Source organism: Sturnira hondurensis, unplaced genomic scaffold (assembly GCF_014824575.4).
Source record: "Sturnira hondurensis isolate 20B ecotype Veracruz unplaced genomic scaffold, ASM1482457v3 Scaffold0023357, whole genome shotgun sequence".
NCBI classification, from domain to species: Eukaryota; Metazoa; Chordata; class Mammalia; order Chiroptera; family Phyllostomidae; genus Sturnira; species Sturnira hondurensis.
The window spans coordinates 2,847,729-2,869,349 of NW_028095988.1; the positions used below are offsets into that span (position 1 = coordinate 2,847,729).

Below are 21,621 nucleotides of genomic sequence, written 5' to 3' on the forward strand. Positions count from 1 at the left end.
TAAGCATGATGGACTAAGCCTGGCTCTGCTGGGGACCTGGGTTCTAGTTCCAGCTCTGTCACTGACTGAATGTGTGGCCTGGGCAAATCACTTCCTCTGTTTAGGTCCAAGAGCCAGTGGCCTAGAATGTGAAATACCCCTATTGCCAGGTGCTCCGCAGCTATGACCGCATCCACCAGGGTCCATCTCTCTATCCCCAGGGCCTCCTCCGTGCAATGTGTGCTTGAAGAGAGGCTGGTGAATACATTCAATGGCCTTCACACTTCTGTCCAACTCATACGCTTGGATTCTGACCTCTTCTTCCTCCCAAGTCGGAGTTTTTCCCTCTTCAGTGGAACATGATATTTGGGGTCTTTCTAGGACAAGAGGAAGTAAAGATGCTCCCGCAGACCAGGCGACTGTTGAGGAGAGACAGCTGAGGAACAGCCTGTGATTTGAGGGAATCAGGCCCCAGAGAGCAGATACCAGACCCTTGGACAGCTGAGGTGCTGCCCAGGGCCAGGAGCACAGGGCATCCAAACAGCCCAGCGGTGAGACTCGGTCTACACACGAGCCGAGGCTCCAGCAAGGGGCGCCAGAGAGAAGACCAATGCCAGTGTGGTCATCCCAGGTATCCAGTCTGGGTGGGCTGGTGCGCCCTAGGGGCGTGGACACTTCAAGACACGCCCCAGACACACTTAAAGTAGCTGCGAGCCCATGCAGGCAGGAAGGAGGGAGAAAGCTCCAGCTGCTGCTGACCCACTCTGACCCAGACGTAGACCCAACCTGCACGCACTCAGCCCGCTCTAGACAGCACTATGCGGCGCCTGAGTGTGGCTCTGTGGCTTCTCCTAGTCCTGCGCACGGGTGAGGCCCCTCCGCCCGCCAGTGGGGCCAGGACCCGGGGCGGGGGTTCTGGAGCTGGGAACTGTGTCCTGACCACGGGTCTCGCGGATGAGGACGATAGAGGGAACTAGCACTGACCCGGACACACTGGGATGTCTGGAGAGCTTAGGGGAGGAAGTGGCCTTGAGCTGGGCCTCAAAAGAGGGGACCTTCTGACGCGCCAAGGAGAGGCTCGGCCAAAAGCGTGGAGGGGAGAGCCTGGGAATGTTGGGAGGACGTCGGAGGCCGAATGCCCCTGATGAGCATGGATGCCAGAGGAGGGTCTCCGGAGTCACCTCGGGGAGGGAGTGGGAGGAGTCCAGGGGATGAAAGGAGGGGCGAGGCGCCTCCCAGGAGAGCGCTCCAGGGCGCCCTGCGGGGCGCAGGGATGGAGAAGCGGGCACAGGCGCCCTCCACCACCATCCCCGTCACACGCTCCCGCACCGCCACCTCCCAAGGTAGTCAGGGTCTGGACTGTGAGGCTGTGGGGATCCCAAGGCCAGACCTCAGGTAGCTGTTCGCAGGGGTCCAGGGCCCGAGCTTGGCGGTTGTCCGGTCTGCCAGGGTGCCGTCCTGGAGCGCTAGAGGGAGGGCCGGCCCACATTCCGGGTGCTACCGGAGAAGGCAGGCTGTGGACGTCGCAGTCTTGACCCTTGGAGTGGGCATGCCAGGAGAGTGTGACCTGGTCCCTAAGGGGCGGAAACTGGCCCCAAAGCCTCGCAGGGAATACAGGCCTCCCTGGATGGGCAGGGTGAGTGCCGGGGGAGCTCTGGGTCCCGAGGCTGGGAGCTCGCTGGGACTCTGCCATGGCTCCCTACCAGAAAGAGGGGCCTGAGCTGAAGTCCGCTGAGGACTGGGATGTCCTGGCTCGACATAGGTTTACTTACAACACAGAGGGTGGGTTTTCTCATTTGCTTTTCCTAAAGATGGAACCGGCTTAGAGAGGTCAAATAAGTTCCCTTGAAGTCACCTGTTAGAGGAGCAGTAACTTGAAGCTGACTCAGCCTCCCTCTGTAGGTCCTGGCACTGTGCCCCCTGAGGGTGGCTGTGCAAGGGGCATAATCACAGATGCTCCGGCACAGTGCCCCCTGAGGGTGGCTGTGCAAGGGGCATAATCACAGATGCTCCGAGAGGGTGCAAGGCTCCTCAAGGGCAGCCATACCACTCCCTGGCTCTTGTCTCAGTTCATGAGGGCCCAGGGACACTGCTTAGTGAGGAACCCGGTCCAGCACCCTCCCGGGAAACAGAGAGTGCTGGGAACTAGCGGGGTGCTTCCCGGTGGCAAGGCTGTGCTGCGGCAGAGGACTGAGTCACAAAGAGCTGCTGGAGCCATCCTCCTCAGTGGGGGCTGGGGATGCCCTTGGGGAGCTGGGCTTCACTGTCCCCTACCCCCAGCACTCAGCGGGATGGATGTGCAGTGGTGCACCACCTCAGACCCAGAGCAGCAGAAATGCAGGGACATGAGCAAGGCCTTCCAGGAAGCCAGGATCCAGCCCTCCCTCCTGTGCATCCAGGGCACCTCAGCTGACCACTGCGTCCAGCTTATCACGGTGAGTCTTCTCCCTTCCGCTCTGGCACCTCCACCGGCTGGAGGAGAGGGCTCTGACTCAGGAGGGAGCGCACAACAGCCTCATTCACTGGGAAAAGCAGCAATGTGTGCCTCCCCCCCCCCAAGGGTTGGGTGATAGGATCTCCTGAGTTGCCCAGGCAACAAGGGCCAGCTTGTTTCCTGCACAGACCCAGGCCAGGCACTGGGAGGCCCCAGGGTGGGCGCCTGCTCAGATGGGCGCCAGTGGGGAAAGGTGTCTGAGAGGCAGAATGTTTCTTCCACAAGGTCCTTCCATACTGGCGACACTGCCCACCCCACCAAGGGGTGCCCAGACAGCATGCTCCTCCGTGGCCCGTGGTGGTTACTCTCTGTGCCGCGGAGTTTTCCAGAACAGGGCTTGTGTTGTTTCTGGAGCGGAAGGAGCAGGGGCCAGCCGTCCTGGATGGGTGAGTCAGGAATGGGAAAGCAGTTCCGAGTGGCAGCAGAGCCGCTCGCCTGGCACCGCCAGTACTCGGTGGCAGGACAAGGCATGACAGGAAGCCTCCGGGGCAGACACAGAGGCACCTGGGCTTTCACTTCAGCTCAGACTTCGGGACGTCCCAAGGCCTAATCCAGTTCTGGTCCCACATGGGCCAAGGCCTTGGGTCAGGCTCCACTGTGAAGTCCAATTATATTGGACTGTAATTCTATTCATGGACTCCGTGACACATGGATAATATACTGCCATTTGTGTTTTAAAGTAAAAAGGAAAAATTTGAAGAGGGCGTGCATTTGTGGGATTCAGTCTGCATCTTAGAGAGAAAACCTGAGAAGCAGGGCAGTCAGGAGCTGGGAAACCAGAGTGAGGAAGACTCACCTTGCACTACACACCATTTTGTAGTGTCTGATTTTTTTGGGACTGTACATCTACTATAAGTCCTCTAAAATTAATAGTATTGTTCAAATAACTAATTAGAAAAACAAGGTGAGCCCCTGGGCCTGGTAAAGGGGGAGACCCCTAAGCTCTGTGGGGGAGGGGTCTGCAAGGCTGAGCCAGGACAGAGCTCCTAGGCCAGACTATGAGGACCAGTGTGGGCCTCCGAGTCTTTTCAAGGGGCCCCGGTGGGTGTCCCTGAGCGTCTCCCTGAGTTAGGTGGGAGGGGCGGGGAGTGGCGAGATGGGGCTGAATCACTTGTTCCCAGCAGGCTGGGGAAGCTGACGCCATCACTTTGGATGGAGGAGCCATTTACCAGGCAGGGAAGGAGCACGGCCTGAAGCCCGTGGTGGGTGAAGTGTATGATCAAGGTCAGAGGGCCGAGTGGGAGGAGGGGTGGGAGGAAAGGGGAAGTCGCTCAGCAGTGTGTCCTTGCTGGGCCTGGCCCAACCATGAAGCCCTAGAGCTGGTCAGTAACTGTCTCCCCAGAGCAGTCCTAGAGTCCTGGTCACACAAATTTTCAAAGGCCCCCTAAATCTCTCTTGACATACCCTCCCTTTCCCCAAGAGTGAGGGTGCCAGAGACAGGAGGCTGATCCATACCTGTTTTTCCTCACGGGAATCCCAGCAGACCCCAAGTTTTCACCTACAAACTCTTACTGAGGGGCTGCCCATGCCTGGTGTAGTGCTGGGCATGATTGTAAAACGTCAGTCATGCCCGGTCTCCTTGCACTTGAGGGGCCATCTGTCGGAAGCAGCAAGAGTGGCTGGTAATGGGGACGGGCAAGAGGTGGTGACCAGAAACTGCAGAGCCAACCCACCAAACACAAGTCCCAACTCTGCCCCTTCCCATGACTTCCTGTGACCTTGGACAACCTTTATTTCCTTGACTATAAAATGGGGATAGTGATCCCTGCTGATGTGTGAACACCTGACANTACAAAGTCTTACTGAGGGGCTGCCCATGCCTGGTGTAGTGTTGGGCATGATTGTAAAACGTCAGTCATGCCTGGTCTCCTTGCACTTGAGGGGCCATCTGTCGGAAGCAGCAAGAGTGGTTGGTAATGGGGACGGGCAAGAGGTGGTGACCAGAAACTGCAGAGCCAACCCACCAAACACAAGTCCCAACTCTGCCCCTTCCCATGACTTCCTGTGACCTTGGACAACCTTTATTTCCTTGACTATAAAATGGGGATAGTGATCCCTGCTGATGTGTGAACACCTGACATGCGCTCTGGGTTGGAAACATGAGCTCCTTTGCCCCGGTCCCTTCACCTCACACCAGACATGTCTCAGGCTCAGCCTGTCCTTTGTGCCTCTCCCATGTGTCCAGTGCTTCTGTCACAGTCAGATCAGTTGTCACCAGGAAGCTCCCCTGGGCCTTCCCACCCCTGCAAAGGTCCTCTCTTTCCTGCTTCCCAGAGCAGCGATTCACTCTGCTAAGCTTCTGTCCCCTTGTGTCTTGTGTTCTTTGTTCTCACCGTAGTGAGTCCCCTGAGGAGGCCCTGGTCGTCATCTTTGGTACCCAGCACTGGGTCTCTTTTGGTTACTTGTTGAATTAGTGACTGTCAGATGACGTAAGACACAGCCCAGCCCTGTAAACCAACCAGCCAGAGTTTCTGAGTGAAAACAGCCAGAAACAATCCTGCCTCTTGGGCCCCAAATGTAGATCTTATCTTTAATTAATGTAGATCTTCCTCTTTAATTAATGCAACACATTTATTAAGCACCTACTACATGCCAGTCATGAGCATAGAATAGTAAGCAACAGAAAGCCAGTTTCTGCCCCTCAAAGAGCAGGTGTCAAAAAGTAAACAAACACCAAAAAAGTTGTAGTTACAGATGTGACAGGTGCATGGAAAAGTAAAGGCCACGAGGGAGAAAATAAGGGATGGGGAGACCATTAAAAAAGAGCAGACAGGAGGGCTTATCTGAGGAGGTGACATTAAGTGGAGCCCAGGCAAGAGTCCCAGGTAGGAAAGAGCTTAGTGTGTTCAAGGAACTAAAAAGAAAGGCACCGTGGGCAAATCAGAGGATGGGACCAGACGAGACCGCTTAGGTTGCCAAGGGCCAGACTCAGGTGTACAAAACATAACACTGGTTCTGTTTTCTAGACCTCAACTTCAGTGTGACCCTGGGCCCTGCCACCACGGGGCAGTTGTGCATGCGCACCCACACTCCAGTGTTAGTGATTGGGTGCCTTCTGGACATCGGTCCCCATAGATGAGTCATTTCTGTCTTGTCTGAATGGCTCCTTCTCAGCCGCGTTTGGCCCGGGGGAATCTTTTGCAAGGCTGTACACTCCTGCCCACCCACATACACCCCAGTCAGGGTCTTGAGTGATGGGAGGCCACACTGTTCTGTCCATCTGTCACCTACCTACCTACCTCTCCTTTCCACTCAGCGCTGCTAAGTCCCTTTTTCTAATCCGAGGGAAGCCACCACCCTGCCTTTCCTGTTCCTCCCCACCACTGCCCTCCCCACAACCACAGTACCATTCCCTCAACCTTTCCAACTTCTCCGAAGGGAGAACTTTAGGAAAAGAAAAGTTGCAGGCCACGTCTGCTCTTGGTCCAGCTACAGAGCCCCCCTGACGTTCACAGATGTCGATCAACTAAGTGCCAGCTAACTTGGGAAGGAAAGGCAAAAATTAACTAATGAAACAATCTCTCAATGTCCACCGAACGAGGCTGCAGGAGGGCGGGGTCTGTGACAAGACATGTGGCTTGCACTCAGTTGCTCCCTCAGGAACCAGAACACTGCGTACACACGCACCTGGACATCCACACACACGTGCATTCACACACAGGCTCGTGTGTGGCTGCATACACACCCTTCTCCCACAGGCTTCCTAGTCCGGGTCCCAGCCTTCCTCACGGCTTCTCCCTTGCCATCCTCGCTCCTCTCCTCCTTCTAGATGTTGGTACCTCCTATTATGCTGTGGCTGTGGTCAAGAGGAGCTCTAACCTGACCATCAACACCCTGAAAGGCGTGAAGTCCTGCCACACGGGCATCAACAGGACAGTGGGTTGGAATGTGCCCGTGGGCTACCTGGTGGAGAGCGGCCGGCTCTCAGTGATGGGCTGTGACGTGCTGCGAGGTGAGGGCTTCTGGAGGGCAGACGTTCCTCCTACAGCATCTCTGGGTTTCCCGTCTCCTTGCCTCATCCCTTCCCTTTCCCTCACAGGACAGCCTCCCTCCAGGCTCACCTCCTTCGTGCACCTTCTGTAAGGAATGGCACAGTCCCATCTCTGCCAGGGGCCTCCCAGACACCTAATAGTGGTATCACTCCCGCCTGTCTTTAGTGCTGGTTGCCACCATTTTCATTTCTGCTTGGAGATTCTTTCAGGGCAGTCGACGCTCACTCATTGATTTGCGTACCCATACTGATTTTGAGATGAAACCCTCAATGAAAACAGCATATCGTTGTGCTGTGCAGCCTTTTGGGGTGAATGGTTTATTTCCCTGAGCCATTTTTGAATAACAACCATCACTCCCCAGTGCCCACACTTTCGTGGCCTCCGTTTGGGAATCACTGCTTGGAACCAGGTTCCCAGTTTTGCCCCAACTGAAGCCTGAAGGGTCCAGCCCCATCCCTGGGAAGCCCGGCCTTCCACTTCTGTCTGAGTGGCCTGAGTGGCCTGAGTGGCCTGAGCCATCTCTAGAGGACGGTGCAAGGGGTCTGACCCTGCAGTACCGCTGGCTTACCTCCCTCTTCCTCCTTCCCACAGCTGTCAGCGAGTATTTTGGGGGCAGCTGTGTCCCCGGAGCAGGAGAGACCAGTTACTCCAAGTCCCTGTGTCGCCTCTGCCGGGGCAACGCCGCTGGGGAGGGGGTATGTGACAAGAGCCCCCTGGAGAGATACTACGACTACAGCGGGGCCTTCCGGTGAGAGGGGCCTGGGCGGGGCTGGCGCTCCGGGGCCTGAGGCAGGGGTCAGGCCCTGGCGCCCCGAGAGCTGGGGAAAAACACCTAGGCCGAGACGGCCCTGGGGGGAGTGGCCGCGTCTGCAGCGTCTCGTCAAGGTGGCCTTTATTCAGTTCGTGTACTCGGGCTGATTTAAAAACATCAAACCGCAGTATGCCAGGCTGGATTTGCTCATAAGTCAACATGTTTGGTATATTTAGAGAGGTGAGGACTCAGAGAGAAAAAAAATGACAAAACAGCCTTTGGCCACTCCTATGTCCCCATTTTGGTGACTCAGGGCGGTGGGGGTGGGGGCGTGTGTCGGGGGCCTTTGGGCTCAGACTGGCGGCACTCTAGCGGAGCCTGTTGTGGGTACGAGAGTCTTTCGCTGCTGTGCTGCAGGCCCGTCCGTCCCTAAGGGCGGCCTGGGTGCCTCCCCCGTCCCCCAACCCCCACCCCCACCCCCGCAGCAGGAATGGAAGCCTGCTGAGACCTTCTCACCGCCCCAGCCTCAGTGTTTCCCCTGGAAGCAGGGATGTCTGCTAGTGCCCACACTCCAGTCTGGGGTCTGGGTCAAATGCAGTTTTTAACTCCAAGAGAAAAACAGGTTTCTGTCCCCTAAGCCAGAGACTGTTGTGTACCCCACCTCTCCTGGTGTCGTTCCCCCGGTCCAGCCCCTGATCGTTTGCGGCTGTGGAGACCCAGGCAGCACTTTTGCCCATAGCTCCTGACCTGCCTCCCTCTCTGGGCAGTGCCCTATAGAGGATGCTTCAAGCCCTCGACCCTCCACTCAGGGCTCCTGTTACAGCATGAGAAGGCCTACTCCAGCCCCCCTCCTCGGGACAGAGCCCCCTGCCTCAGCCCCCCCGTGTGTTATGGATGCAGCCACTAAGAGCAGCTACCACAGGAGCTCCTGCTCCTTCCAGGTCCCGCTGTACAGGATCCACACAGGTGACAAAGCATCTCTCCCCATGGGAGCCACTTTCTCATCCTCACTTCACAGGCGATGAGGCTAGGAAGGCCCCACAACGTGGCAAAGCCACAAGGAGAGCTGGCACACGAGATGGCGTGACTGTGAAACCCACGCCCACCATGACCACCCCTCAGTCCAGGCTGGGCCTCCAGAGAGGTGGAGGATGGGCAGGGCCTCAGGGGCTCAGGGGGCTCAGCCCCACCCCAGGCTCACAGGACTCTCCCCTGCAGGTGCCTGGCAGAAGGCGCAGGGGACGTGGCCTTTGTGAAGCACAGCACCGTGCTGGAGAACACTGACGGTGAGTGGGCCTGGCCCCGGAGCAGGGAATGCTTCCTGGGCTCAGGGTGGTCTGAGCAGTGGAGTTCAGCCGGCTGTGTGGGCAAGGGGCCCGTGGGGGGAGCTCTGACCTGCCCTGATTTGTATATGGCATTGGGTTCTGTTTCCATTTGAAGATTGGGTTCCGCTTTTCCAAAAAAGTTTGCAAATCTCTGCACTAATGCTCATTTACCATCCCTTCCTGGCGTTTTTCTCTTACCTGAAGAAGCTACCCCTGTATCTCCAGACCAGGTGTTATGTGTTGACCTATTGTCATTTAATTTTTTTAAATTTTGAAATAACGAAGGTTTAGAAAAGTTGGAAGAGTAATTCAAAGAACTTCCCTTTATTCTTTTCAGGATACTGACTTTCAGCACTTGCCACAGTGACTTGTTCTTTCTCTGTGTGTGTTCTTTCCGAGCCGTTGGGGAGCGCCTTCGCCTGCGTCCCACCCCTTCGATAACTCGGTGTGTGTTTCCTAAGACCCGGGGGTGTGGACTTACCCTCAGTACAGTTATCACACTCATGAAATGTGACACTGACACAGACTGTCATCGACAGTCCGTATGTTAGATGCATTAATTGTCCAAATTCTGTCCTTCGTAGTAATTTTTTCGAGGCCAGAACTTCATGTAAGATCACACCTGGTATCCAGTTATTAGGTCTTTTTGGTTTTCTTTAACTTGGAACAGTTTTTCAATGTTTTCAATTTTTTGTTTGTTTTTTCGAAGAGTCAGGCCAGTTATTTTATAGAATGACCCCTAATGTTGATTAGCCTGAGGATCACTTTTTTAAATTGAGGGGTAATTTACCTACAGCAGAAATTCATCCTTTTTGAAGTACAGGTCTATGGAGTGTTGCCAAAAACTAGCAGTTGGATAACTACCACCACAATCAGGACAGCAATTGTGTGAGACCCTTCCCCCGAAATGCCTCTTAGTCACCCCTACCCCCGCCCTACCTCTACAGTTTTGCCTGTTCCAGCCTGTCTGATCATTGTCCATTTTTTTTAATCATTATCCCTTTTTGTTAATCTTTGCCGTTTATTTTTATTTATTTATTTATTTGTTTGTTTTAAATATAATTTTTATTTAATTCTTGTTCAAGTACAGGTTTCTGTCTTATATTCCCAACCCTGCCCGCCCCCCACCCCATGCTCCCCGCCTCCCTCCCCTTTCCACCCCCCACCCTTAGTTATTGTCCATGTGTCCTTTATACTTGTTCATGTGAGTCTATCCCCTTTCCCCCTATGATTCTCTCCCCTTTCCCCTCTGGACCCTGTCAGCCTGTTCCGTATTTGAGTGTCATTGGTCGTATTTTGCTTGCTTGTTTGGTTTGTTTAGAATCCTGTTAACGGTGATATCATATGGTATTTGTCTTTCACCGCCTGGCTTATTTCGCTCAGCATAATGCTTTCCAGTTCCATTCATCTTTGCCATTTAAATCACGTAGTCTGACGTTCGTGAAGACAAACAATATGAGCCAGATTTAAGAAAGAAAAACAAAGTGACCTGGAAAAGGAGGAAGCGCACAGGGTTGGCTCCGGCGCAGGGCAATCCTGAGAAAACAGGCAGCAGGGACTCCGGCTCCAACATGAGTCATGAAAAGGAGAATTTGGAAGTTTGAGAAAGAATAGGAGTGTATTTGGTAAAAATTAGCTCTTTTAAAATGTCGATGGTATTCAAAGGAAATCTAAGGAAGTGATTTTTAATGATTTCTTTAAAGTTTTGCTGCAACTTTGTGAGGTAGACAAACCAATTCTATCACACCTATCTTTTTATTAACTTTATTGTAGTGACATTGGTTAATAAGTTTATATAATTTTAAAGGTACAATTCTGTAACATGTCATCAGTATATTTCATTGTGTGCTCACCACCCAAAGTCTAGGCTGCTTCTGTCACCATATAGTTGACCCTTTACCCTCTTCATCCTCCCCCACACCGCCCCCCTCTGGTAATCACCCTTCCATTGTCGGCGTCTGTCCGGTTGGTTTGTTTGTCTGTTGCTTTCTGTTTTGTATCCCACATATGAGTGAAATCATATGGTTCTTGTCCTTTTCCATCTGGCTTATTTCACTTAGCATGATAGTCTCAAGGTCCACCCGTGTTGTCACAAATGGCAGTGTTTCATCTTTTTTATGGCTGAGTAATATTCTGTTGTGCATAAGTATCACATCTCTATCCAGTTCCCTATTGAAGGACACTCAGTTGTTTCCAAGTCTTAGCTACTGTGAATAATGCTACAATGAACATAGAGTTTTCTCTTTTTTTAACTATTTTATTGATTATGCCATTACAGTTGTTGAACATAGAGTTTTCATGATCCCGCAAATATCTTTTCCCTCCTATTTCCTCATTTTTAATTAGTCTTCTTATTTGTTGTCAGTATCCACTTTTTCAAGTAAATCTTGTTTTCTTGAAAGAAAACAAGAGAATCTTGAAAAAGATTTACTTTTTTTTTCTTTTTACTTGAAAAAGATTTACTTCTTCACTCTGAGTGCTGGCTCTTGCCTCCTGGTGAGATTCTGGAACAACATCCTTCTCACAGTGGGTCTGTGGCCCATGACACTAACTTCTCCCCAGGCTCCCTCTCATGAGCTGTCCCTGACGCCCTCCTCAGACACCCCAGCTCCACCAGACAGCTTTGGCTCACAAGAGCCTTCCTAATTTCCCAGGAAAAACCCTGCCCTCCTGGGGCCAGACGCTGCTGTCACAGGACTTCAAGCTGCTGTGCCTCGATGGCAGCCAGGCTGACGTCACTGAATGGAGACGGTGTCACTTGGCCCAGGTGCCCGCTCATGCTGTGGTGGTCCGCGCTGACACAGACGGAGGCCTCATTTTCCGGCTGCTCAACGAAGGCCAGGTGAGTTCAAGGCACCCACACAGCTTCTTGAGTGGCGCTGGGCCTTTGTACTTTTCACCAGGGTGGGCGCCCTGGGCCAGAGCCATCCTGAAGCTGGGCTGGCACGACCAGGAGGGGCAGAATCCAGAATCCTCCCCTGGGACCCACCCCAACTAGGAACCCTGGCCTCTGTGGTGTCAAACCTCAAGCCAGGCCAGTGTGAGGAGGGACCAGCTGTGCTGGCTGGCTCATGTGAGCAAATAAACAAAATGACAAAACCAGTAAATGTCCAAGTACACCATTAGTGAAATGTGGTGAATAATGTCTTGCTGAAGCCATCGCTTACAAGAGCAGCAAGTACTGACTGACCGCTGGCACGTGGCTTCAGTTCCGCCCCATGGCTTGGTCTCAGTACCACCCCTCACCCAGTCAGCTGAGTATGACAAGGCAGGATGCCCCTGGAGGAGCACAGAGGAAGGTAGGAGGTGGAGCTTCCCCTGGCCTGCAGTGGGCATCTGCCCTGAGGGCACAGGAAGAAGGAAGTGGTGGCTGAACTGGCAGGAAGGGATCCGCCCCCAAAGCACCTCACCAGCGCCCCCGCCCTTACCCTTTGACACACAGCGTCTGTTCGGCCATGAGAACAGTAGTTTCCAGATGTTCAGCTCTGAGGCCTATGGCCAGAAGAATCTGCTATTCAAAGATGCCACGTCTGAGCTGGTGCCCATCGCCACACAGACCTACGAGGCATGGCTGGGCCCCGAGTACCTGCGTGCCATGAAAGGTTTCCTCTGTGACTCGAACGGTAAGTCCACCGGCCTCTTCTCCCACCGGCTCCAGCCCAGCCCGGCTGCAAGAATGGCAGGGTTTTCTGGAGAGAGGGTAGGGGCGGTGGGGGGCCGGGGGGACACCACTCCAGGAGGGGAACCTGTTGCTCTCACTGCCCTGCCTCAGGGGTTTGGGGAGAAGGCATCTCCAAAATTGGGAGGCCTGCTGTTCTCTGAAGCCCCTCCTCTCTCGGGGGGTGGGATCTAGGCCATCACAGTCTGTCTGGGGAAGGGTCCCCTCACCCCTCCACACTGAAGTCGCGGAGTCCTGTCACTCTCCCTCCACAATACCTTACTCCTTCTCCCCACCCATGGCCACAGCCCTGGCTCAGGCGTGTCTCTCTCCTGGACCAACACAGCAGGGCTTCCTGCCTCCGGCCCCCATCCCCACACCTCCTTCACCTACAACAGGGAAACGGTGTGGCCCTGAGCTAGATCCACGGCAGCCACGGCCTCCCTCAAGCCTCCTCACAGCCCCAAGAAAGAGGACGAGTTATCCCATTTTTGAATGAGGACACAAGACCAGATCACTAAATAAACTATCCCTTACTGCTAACGAGGGAAAGAGCCAGAATTTCCCTTGGGTCTGATTCCGAGTTCTGCCTGCTGAGGCACCAGCCCCCAGGGCCCCGACCCCACAGGCCGTGCTCGGGCGGCCCCTGAGGCAGGCGAGTGTGCGGTGACCATGCGCTCACACTCACACAGGGCTGCCGCACTACCTGCACTGGTGTGTGCTGTCCACTCCTGAGATCCAGAAGTGTGGGGACATGGCTGTGGCCTTCAGCCGGCAGGGGCTCAGGCCCGAGATCCAGTGTGTGTCAGCCGAGTCCCCCCAGCACTGCATGGAACGCATCCAGGTGGGGGCCGCGACCAGCGGGGCAGAACGGGCCTGTGGAAAGCGGCGGCAGTGCCTGGATGGTCCTTCCCCTCCTTCCCCTGACCCACCTGATCTGGGGACACAGAACAGGCTGGGAGGGGAAGGTCTCCTGTGACGACTCCACAGGGGAAGGAGAGGAGGAAGGACCCACAGGGACCAGCCACCCCACCCCAGGGAACGGGGGAGAGGGGGGCTGTTTACCCCGAACACATGGCCAGGAGTATGAGACTGGCCAGCCCAGCCCTGGGGCCCTAGGTGAGCCCTTCCCTTGCTGCGTCTCAGTTTCCCCGTGTGCACAACAGGGGTGGGCCTGGGTCGCCTTTTGTCACATGTCTTGACGGCAACCCACAGCCAGAGACACACTTCACCTCAATCACTGTCTAGTCTGCAAAACCTTTCTTTCAGATACATACGTTTAAAAAATTATTTCTATAGCTGGAGATATGAGGCAGAACAGTACTTCCCCTCACTAAGTAAAACGTATGCTGGTAATTTCTGTTCTATTATATACTAGTCTTCGGGGGAGGGGTTGTTTGTTTTTTTCCGTTTTAAGGAGAGACACACATCGATTTGTTGTTCCACTTATTCATGTGTTCATTGGCTGATTCTTGTATGTGCTCTGCCTGGGAATCAAACCCCCAACCTTGGTGTATCGGGACAATGCTCTAACCAACTAAGCAATCTGGCCAAGGGTAGTCTTTTTTTTTTTTTAAACGCTTGTCATGGCCCATCACACTGATTTGGCATCACTAACGTGACTGCCACCTGCAATTAAAGGCATTCGTCCTGGTCTTGGAGGCCCATTCAGCTCAGTTTTACTTCTCTGACTGGAGAAGAGGCCAGGGTTTGGTGACAACCCGAGGTCCTGAAGTCAGGGATGAGGTCTTACCATGGCAACAGGTGTCCCGGCAACTTCTGGGTTCCTGTTTTCAAGAGCACGTAGGTGGGACCTGAGGTGAGAAGCATTTTTCAGGGTGGTCTCTCAGTGCAGGCCAGACCACAGCCTCTCAGGAGGGTCCACCCTGCCTCCTGAGGTGGAGCATTATCCCTCACCCCAGAGCCTCCTTCTCAGGCCCTCAGATGGCTTTCTTTTAAGACCCAGCCCATTCATCCATTTGCGCACTCATTTGGCAAAGGTCTCGCACCCGTGCTATGTGCCAGCCCTCGGCCAGGTGCCAGGGATACAGCGCAGTGCCCTAGGCCTCTGAGGCTGGCATTCCACGGGGAGAGCCCACACAAGCAGGACGGCAGAGACCATGCGAGGTTCTGCTCAGGAGACCCTCACAAGCAGGCAACCCTCTCCTGGTAACAGGACACCCTCAGAAAACATTTACTGAAAGAAGAAACAGACACCTGTGAACAGAAGTGCTGGTGAGGGTTGGTTTCAGGCCTCTGGCCCTCCAGGCGCCCCGCTTGCCCGCACCAGTTCACAATGGGAGGAAAGGGCTGATGGGTCAGGATGGGGTCACCAGGAGATGGGAGTCAGAGGTCAAAGTTGACCCCAAAGGACCTGGCCCTGAGCCACCAACACCCAGAGCCACCCAGGAGCTCACCTCAGCCTGGCCACTCTCTCTGTCCCCCTGCAGGCCGGGCAAATTGACGCTGTGACCCTGAGGGGCGAGGACATCTACACAGCAGGGAAGACATACGGCCTGGTTCCAGCGGCTGGGGAGCAATACCCTCGTGAGTGCAGGGGACAGGCCGCTGGCTTTGGCTTTGAGGTGGTTGGTATTTTTATATACATACAAACTTGCCCTTTAAGCCGTTTTCAAAAGCCGTGGCTCTCCCATAGAGCCTCTGGCCCTGGGCTGGCTGCTGTCTATCGCAGGCAGGCCCCTCCTGCCCCAGGCCTCAGTGCTCCCGTTCCTCAGTGTTCCAGATTAGAAATCTGGCCGGAGTCAGTGAACCTGTAAATGGTCACAGCAGAAGCACTTCAGGCCTTACTGGCCACATACAGACTTTACCACCCATTTTTTTAATAACGCTTTAAAAATATATAAGCCATTCTTAGCTTTCAACCCAGGCCAGACAAAAGCAGGCTGACCCTGGACTAGCGGCCTCCTGGGCCTCATGCCACTTGACCGTGGGGCTCACAGAAGGTGACCCACCTTCTGGTCAGCTCATGCGCACCTTCCAGGGACCTGGCCTGGAGCCTCGGTGCCCTGTCCTCTTACGTGGTGACCTCAGGTTCCTTCCACCTGGTTGTGAAAAAAATGTGTCTGTGCCTCAGCTGTGCCTCCTCCTTTCTCCCAGGAGGTGAGAAAAACAGCACCTGGGTGTAAGAAAAGAGGGAAAGAAAGAAATCCCTCCCAGTGAGAAGGCTGGTGGGTGAGGGGGTAGGAGAAAGAACTCCAGCAGCAGAACCAGAAGCTGGGTCTCAGCGATGGGTCCCACCCAGCCACCAGCCCTCGGGCCTGGGCGCTGCTGAGCCCGTGCAGCCAGGGCCTGGACACCTGCAGGACAGGCAGGGGCACGGCCAGCCCTCTGGGGTGCACAGCAGCAGCAGGAGGAAGGGGGTGAGGGAGGAAGGGACCCCCGAAAGGCGCCCCTGGAGCTGAGATGGGGCCTCACTGGTGTCCCCTTCCCCAGCGGAGGACGGGCGGCACTCGTACTTCGTGGTGGCCGTGGTGAAGCGGAACAGCTCCTATGCCTTCACCCTGAACGAGCTGCGGGGCAAGCGTTCCTGCCACTCAGCCTTTGGCAGCCCTGCCGGCTGGGACGTCCCCGTGGGCACCCTCGTGCAGAGAGGCTTCATCCAGCCCAAGGACTGTGACGTCCTCACAGGTGCCACCCTCCTTGGAAACACAGACACAGAAAATCTTCTTTGGGGTTGGCTGGGGTCAGGGACCCTCTCCCAACACCACCTCACAGAAGGCAGCCCCAGAGACTCCTCCCGCCCTCTGACGTGGCCCTTGCTCTTGGGAAGGATGGGAAATATTCCTGTCACCCCGGTGACAGGGGTATCTCCCTGGTGGTTCTGTGGGAGCTGCCATGGTGCCCTACCCACTTACCCACCCACAGTGGGACTGGCTCCAGTGGGCATGAGGAGTGGGGTGTGCACAGGTTCTAGACCAGCTGCGTCACCTCTGGTCATGGGGCTGCCCCACCCCCCAGCCTTGGGCATCTGGGGGGCCTATTGGAAAGCAGCTGTCCATCTGTATTAGTGCTGCAGACACTCTGACCAAGCACCCACCACATGCCGTCCGTGGGGCCCTCCCCGTATGGTAAGTGGTACATGTCTATGGTGCAAGGAAGGCAGGAGGAAGCTGGCAAGATCCTTGGACTGGCTGCACACACACCTGGGTCCTGGCTGGCACCTCCTACACGAGCACACGGAGGCGCTGGCGTTGGCTGCCTCCACTCCCGGACAGCTGGACAGGGTCTCTGACTGGAACAAAATAGCTCGTGAGGTAGTGAGCTCCCCATCCCTGAGGGAGTTCCAGGGAAGACTCGGTGACCACTTATCAGAGGTTATCCACAGGGTTCCTGTGTCTAGACAGCCTTTGTGTTCTCTTATCCCTCTGATTCTCACAGGAGATTTGCTGCTCTGAGCTGGGTGGCCAGTGGAGTGCACGAGTGGTCTTGAGCCAGGAGGCTGGGCAGGGTGGGCAGACCTGTGGAGAAGCAGCCCTCGCATGTCCTTCCTGGCTGCCCTTTCTGCACCAGCCTCTTAGCACAGCTCTTTCCCTGCACTCCAGCGGTGAGCAACTTCTTCAGCGCCAGCTGCGTGCCCGTGAACAACCCCGAGTACTACCCCTCTTCGTTGTGTGCACTCTGCGTGGGGGACAAGCAGGGCCGCAACAAGTGTGTGGGCAACAGCCAGGAGAGGTACTTTGGCTACAGCGGTGCCTTCAGGTATGCTGGTAGGCCTGGCAGGTAGGCCAGGGGGCTGGCACAGCGTCTGGGACACTCCTGCTGACACCTGCTTTGGCCTCTTGCGTGGCAGGTGCCTAGTTGAGAATGCAGGCGATGTCGCCTTTGTCAAGCACACAACCGTCTTTGACAACACAAATGGTACGTGAGGAGGACCGAGGCCTGAGCAAGGCCTGATCCCAGTGGGGAGGGGCCGTTCCCCACCCGCAGCACAGTCCAGGCCCCAGGTGTTGCTGGGTTTGGGGGCCAAGAAGCAACGGGAAAGACTGAGTCTAGAAGCCTCTGACCCTTGGGGATCCTGGGGCCCCTGGAGCCTCATGGTAAGAGCAGACCTCTGGCCACACAGCCAGGCCACATGACAGTCTTTACTGGTCCGCAGTCCAAGTCCACACTCCACTGAAGTGGTAGGAACTCATTCTCAGTCAACATGGGGAGACACCCTCTGGGATATGCATGAGGTACCAAGGTGTGTGGGGGCGTGGCAGGGGCCTCTCTCAGGGCCATCAGCTCATGCCAGCATCTGGTCTTCGGTTCAGAGCAGATCAATGCCACATGCAGAGACCCTCCCGCAGCCCCTCTGCAACGGCGGCCAGGCACAGTCCCATTCGTGTTGCTGCGGTTTTTCCTCCAACGGCACCTTCCTGAACTCCCTCTGGGAAAAAGAGCTAAGAACTCTGTGCTCCAGGACCCCCTGAGCCCATCCCTGGGGTCCTGTCAGGGGGCAGGGGCCCTTGGCATGCATCCCTTCCCTTTCCGCTCTCCCTTCGTCAGAGAATTTATTTTATTCATTCTGAAGACTGGAGGCTGTTTGCCTCCAACACTCATCGTTTGCCCGTTCTGTACTCCCTGCCTACGTACGCCCAGGCTTTGAACCCCCTAACGCTCAAGGCCCAGCCTTTTCCAATCTGTCCTATCACGTCTCTGCCCAGGAAAAGGCCCACATGGGCGATGGAGGTTGGTGAAGGAAAAGCAAACCTGCAGGAAAGAGCCTCTGTTAGTATTTCAAATCTCAGACCCCACCCTGCCTATGAAGGCCAGCAAAGACCCTCTGAGCTGGGAAGTGCCCCAGGCCCCATTGCCACGACCCCTCTGCCTGCCAACCTCCCACCTAGAGCCCCCGATCATCCCCCTCAGGGAGGGAGGGAGTGAGACCCTGTGTGGTCCCAGCCCCCCGCTGTCTTGGTCAGGGAGGCCTCTCAGAACCACCTACAGTGAAACACCCACCCACCTTCCAGGGTTGCTCAGTTCCCTGTATTTTCGTCTCTACTCATGGACCAACCTGAAGTTCCTTCTGGAAGTGCGAAGAGGGCGGATACATGGAGACATAAAAATAACGTAACTCCCAAGGGCAGCGTTTCTGAGGAAGCCCTACTTCAGAATCACTGGGGTGCTGATTCAAAACTCCGGGTCCTTTGGAATGGCCTCTCAGGGGTTCACATGTGATGCTATACGCCACCTGGTTTGAAAACCTCAGCTGTTAGGGGAGGAGGTGAACCACCACCTTTATTAACCCATTCCACTCTCAGGCCTGGAACCTGTCACGCACAAATGGGCTTCTTCACCCAGGAGTGGATAACAGCCTCAGTTTCTTCACTCATAAAGTGATCATACCTGCCTTGTGTTGCTGTCGTGAGGACAGAGCAGTGCTTGACAAAGCCTGTCACAGAGCAGGACTCCTTACTCCCTGAGCACTGCAGCTCCTGCCCACACTCGACCTAGCTGGGTGCTCTCATCCCGGCAACAGAGTAGAGCAATTGGAGAATGGGGAATTCTGGGGAGCTGGCCAGACACTGCCACCTCCTCTCCCCAGTCAAGGATTTCGGGGTCCAGGAGGAGAGCATGCTCTCTCTCTTCCTCCCCCTCAGGCCACAGCTCGGAGCCATGGGCCGCTACACTCAGATCGGAGGACTATGAGCTGCTATGTCCCAATGGGGCCCGGGCCGAGGTGTTTCAATTTGAAGACTGCAACCTGGCACAGATACCGTCCGGAGCCATCATGGTCCGGCCGGACACCAACACCTTTGCCGTGTATGGACTGTTGGACAAGGCCCAAGTGAGTCAGGGCAGGGCCTACATCATTACATGGGTGGATGACAGGGGAGCCAAGTCCCTGGGACACCTCAGGCTACGCAGAGCGGACCTCGGGAGGGGCTGAGGAGGCCTGGGGGAGAGGGGAAAATTTTGTGCTTTTTCACTTAGCCAAAAACATCCCTCCAACCACTCTCCCCTGTCCCTTGCATTTTTAAGATTTTCTTTATTTATTTCTAGAGAGGGGAAGGGAGGAAGAAAGAGAGGGAGAGAAGCATCAATGTATGGTTGCCTCTCAGGTGCCCCCACCGGAGACCTGCCTGGCTCTCTCCTGCCTCTCTGGCCACTGCTTCCAGTCTCCTTTGCTGGTTCCTCCTCGTTCCCCAGGCCTGTAACCACCCAGGGTTCAGTCCTAACCCTCCTCTCTGCTGCACCCTCACCTCTGTGGGTCTCACCTCTGTGGATTTCTCTAATCCCGTGCCATCAACTTGCACTCATGTACTGACCGATGGCTCCTAAATGCACAACTTCAGTCCTGCTGCCCTTCAGTCTCAGACTTGCCTCTTTTTTTAAAGATTTTGTTTATTTATTTTTAGAGAGAAGGGAAAGGAGAGCGAAAGAGAGGGAAACATCAATATGTGGTTGCTTCTTGCACACCCCCTGCTTGGGGGGCTGGCCTGCAACCCAGGCGTGTGCCCTGACTGGGAATCGAACCAAAGACCCTTTGGTTCACAGGCCATCGCTCAATCCACTGAACCACGCCAGCCAGGGCCAGACTTGCCTCTTTAACAACTGCCTCTTTGACATTTCAACCAGCATTCTACCAGGCATCTCACACTGAACAAGTCCAGGTTGGATGTTCTTCTTCCCTCGGTCTTCCCCACTTTAGCCTTGAACTCCAGTCTTCTTCTCATGCTCTACATCCAGTCCATCAGCAAATCCTGTTAGCCACACTTTCAAACTACATGTAGAACTTGAACCCAGGCTGTCTGACAGCAGGGTCCCTCAGTCCTACCCTACCCTCTCTTCCCCCCTCACTGTGGGGGAAGTACCCTGTTCAGATGTGCGTTTTTCTGGGGAGAAAGCTGGTAGCTGTCATTAGATCCTCACGAGGATGATTGAGCATCCCCCAAAAGATCAGTAGCCACTTTGTTCCTCTCTACTGTGGTAGCTTCATCATATCTTATTCCAAATCCCATTTCATGACAGAGGTCGATGAGCTGTCAAGCTTACAATGTCAAGTCAGAGTCTTGGTGCCTGCAGCCCCCTGCCCTTTGGTTCACTGTATGTAGACCAGTGACAAGCAGACGGCCCCTGGGTGACCATCTGGGAGCCCCGGGAAAAAGCAGGTCTGCCTGTGATGCTTCCAGGACCTGTTTGGAGATGACCGCAATAAGAACGGCTTCAAAATGTTCCACTCCTCTGACTATCATGGTCAAGATCTGCTCTTCAAGGACGCCACAATCCGGGTGGAGCCTGTGGGGGAGAAAACCACATACCTCGACTGGCTGGGCCCCGACTATGTGGCAGCTCTGGAAGGGATGCTGTCCCAGCAATGCTCGGGTGCAGGTAGGGCCCGGCCCGCTGGGTGGGCAGCTGTGGAAGCCCTGGATGGGCAGGCTCACCCCCTCACAGAGGAGGAGCAGGCATCCTGCCGCATCACGCTGCACCCTTTTGAGTCCTTCCCCAGAGGACCTTGGGCGAGTGGAAGGGAGTCTAGGCCTTTCAAATGATCAGGATGAGGCGTCTCGGGAGGGTCTGAACAGGAGGCTGCAGAGAGTTACAGCAGAAACACTTGGCTGTGTAACCCAGAGAGACCTGGATCATGAATATAAATGCTAAAAATAATCTTCCAGAGAGGATGAGACAACTACATAAATATACATTTGGTATAATTTTAAAAGGAATGAATATGTAAAGAAAGCAGAGGAGAGAACATTTGTCATAGCACAGAAAGAGGGAGCTGGGGTGAGCTGAGTTTACGGAAACGGGCTCCGTCCCTCGCTCTGGCAGCCAAGGAGCCTCAGAGCCTCATACCTGTGTTTCATCCCTCAGCGGCCACCCCCTCCAGGGCGCCCCCGCTCCTGCTGCTGCTCCCGCTGGCCCTTTCGGCCAGCCTCCTCCAGCCCTCCCTCTGAAGCAGCTCTGGGGAGGCCTCACCCTGCCTTGGAATGGAAACCTACTCGAAAATCTCTATAAATACGGCTGTTCTCCTCAGTGAATCCAGCTAACAGAAAATCATGTGATGGGAGCGGAAATGTGAGACACCATGGAGCTCCTCAGAGCTGTGATCCCGACACCGAAGCTTCTGCGATTGCTTCCAAGTGGAATAAAAATGATTGTTAAAGGAAAGCCCCCCACCCCAGAGCTGGAGGTGAGCAGGTCTGTCTTGCTGGAATCCAGCCTCTGCCTCCCAGGCGCCACTTGTCACTTTCGCTACCTGGGGGCGTTGGCCAGCCTCCCAGTCACGGCCCACCCACAGGCTGGCACTTCTTCCCTGCAGATCTGCAGGCTCCCACCACCTGGGGCCTCGTCAGGCTTGGGTTTGGAAAAGGCCAGTTACCAGGGAAACAGGCTGAGCCTGGACTTCCCACGTGTCCCCCTCTGCTGGAGCCGCCCAGAGGGCCCCTCCCCTGCTGGTCCCCACTTCCCCTGTG

The 21,621-nt window shown here is 55.2% G+C and overlaps 1 protein-coding gene across 4 annotated transcripts; it reads left to right on the forward strand.

Moving 5' to 3' along the window:
- The first annotated feature begins 692 nt into the window (after positions 1-692).
- Positions 693-21,312, forward strand: MELTF (melanotransferrin). Of its 4 annotated transcripts, none has more exons than XM_037037547.1 (16): positions 694-846; positions 2,260-2,414; positions 3,598-3,697; positions 6,243-6,425; positions 7,057-7,213; positions 8,435-8,502; positions 11,196-11,383; positions 11,984-12,164; positions 12,892-13,043; positions 14,650-14,746; positions 15,653-15,847; positions 16,762-16,918; positions 17,010-17,077; positions 18,802-18,989; positions 20,335-20,533; positions 21,020-21,312. In XM_037037547.1, the coding sequence occupies exons 1-16, from the start codon at positions 798-800 to the stop codon at positions 21,100-21,102; spliced, it is 2,220 nt and encodes a 739-aa protein (XP_036893442.1). In that variant the 5' UTR covers positions 694-797; the 3' UTR covers positions 21,103-21,312. The 4 variants fall into 4 exon arrangements, with proteins under 4 accessions (XP_036893441.1, XP_036893442.1, XP_036893439.1 ...); XM_037037545.1 differs by lacking the exon at positions 694-846 and adding an exon at positions 1,682-1,905 and having other exon boundaries at positions 1,961-2,414; XM_037037546.1 differs by lacking the exon at positions 21,020-21,312 and having other exon boundaries at positions 693-846; positions 20,335-20,948.
- Positions 21,313-21,621: the final 309 nt, after the last annotated feature.

Bases quoted from the DNA above. Each gene is read 5' to 3' on its own strand.
- MELTF (XM_037037544.1), top strand. From the start codon at position 1,986: ATGCTCCGAGAGGGTGCAAGGCTCCTCAAGGGCAGCCATACCACTCCC. The intron at 12,165-12,891 runs GTAAGTCCACCG...ACACTCACACAG, and splicing joins TTTCCTCTGTGACTCGAACG to GGCTGCCGCACTACCTGCAC. The intron at 13,044-14,649 runs GTGGGGGCCGCG...GTCCCCCTGCAG, and splicing joins ACTGCATGGAACGCATCCAG to GCCGGGCAAATTGACGCTGT.